The sequence below is a fragment of the Bison bison genome, unplaced genomic scaffold (genome assembly GCF_000754665.1).
Source record: "Bison bison bison isolate TAMUID 2011002044 unplaced genomic scaffold, Bison_UMD1.0 scf7180017864317, whole genome shotgun sequence".
Lineage (NCBI taxonomy): Eukaryota > Metazoa > Chordata > Mammalia > Artiodactyla > Bovidae > Bison > Bison bison.
In genome coordinates, this window is record NW_011494889.1 from 9,252,207 (window position 1) to 9,252,691 (window position 485).

A 485-nucleotide genomic window follows, 5' to 3' on the forward strand; every position below is an offset into this window, starting at 1 on the left:
TGATCAAGGACAAAAACCAAAAGTAGTTTTCTGTTGTTATTCTGGGGGGTTTTTTGCACACGCGGGGGAAATTCGGCAACAGAGGTCGCGTAGAGGGCTCGGAAAGGATTTGCTATTTAAAAAAATAACCTTGCACAGGAGAAGTGGGGAGCCAATGGCGGGGGGGGGGGTTCCTACACCAGGATAACAAAGAGCAATAAAGAAGCCAAGAAGGGGGGGACCCGGGCGTGCCCCCCTCCCTCCCTTACCTGGTGAGGTCTGCCAGCTGAGTCCGCCGATAAACATTTTACTGGAGGGAGAAAACATAACAGAAGTGAGCACCGATGTCAGATCGGCCATTTTGACGTGTAACTTACAAAAGCTAAAGGGAGAGCGGGGGGGAGCGCGCGAGCGGGAGCCGGGAGGTGGGCTGGGGGAGCGGGCGCCGGCCGAACGCCACCCCGAGGTGCGCGGCTCCCCGGGGGGGGTGCCGGCGGGTCGGGGGA

At 58.6% G+C, this 485-nt stretch overlaps 1 protein-coding gene across 1 annotated transcript in view; it reads right to left on the reverse strand.

Annotated features, from left to right (window-relative positions):
* The window catches only part of MSI2 (musashi RNA-binding protein 2), a 408,751-nt gene extending 408,356 nt beyond the window's left edge, over window positions 1-395 (reverse strand). Inside the window, exon 1 of the mRNA XM_010852922.1 lies at window positions 249-395. Within this exon, the coding sequence (XP_010851224.1) occupies window positions 249-339 (91 nt within the window). The 5' untranslated portion in view covers window positions 340-395. The remainder of the gene's footprint in view (window positions 1-248) is intronic.
* Window positions 396-485: the final 90 nt, after the last annotated feature.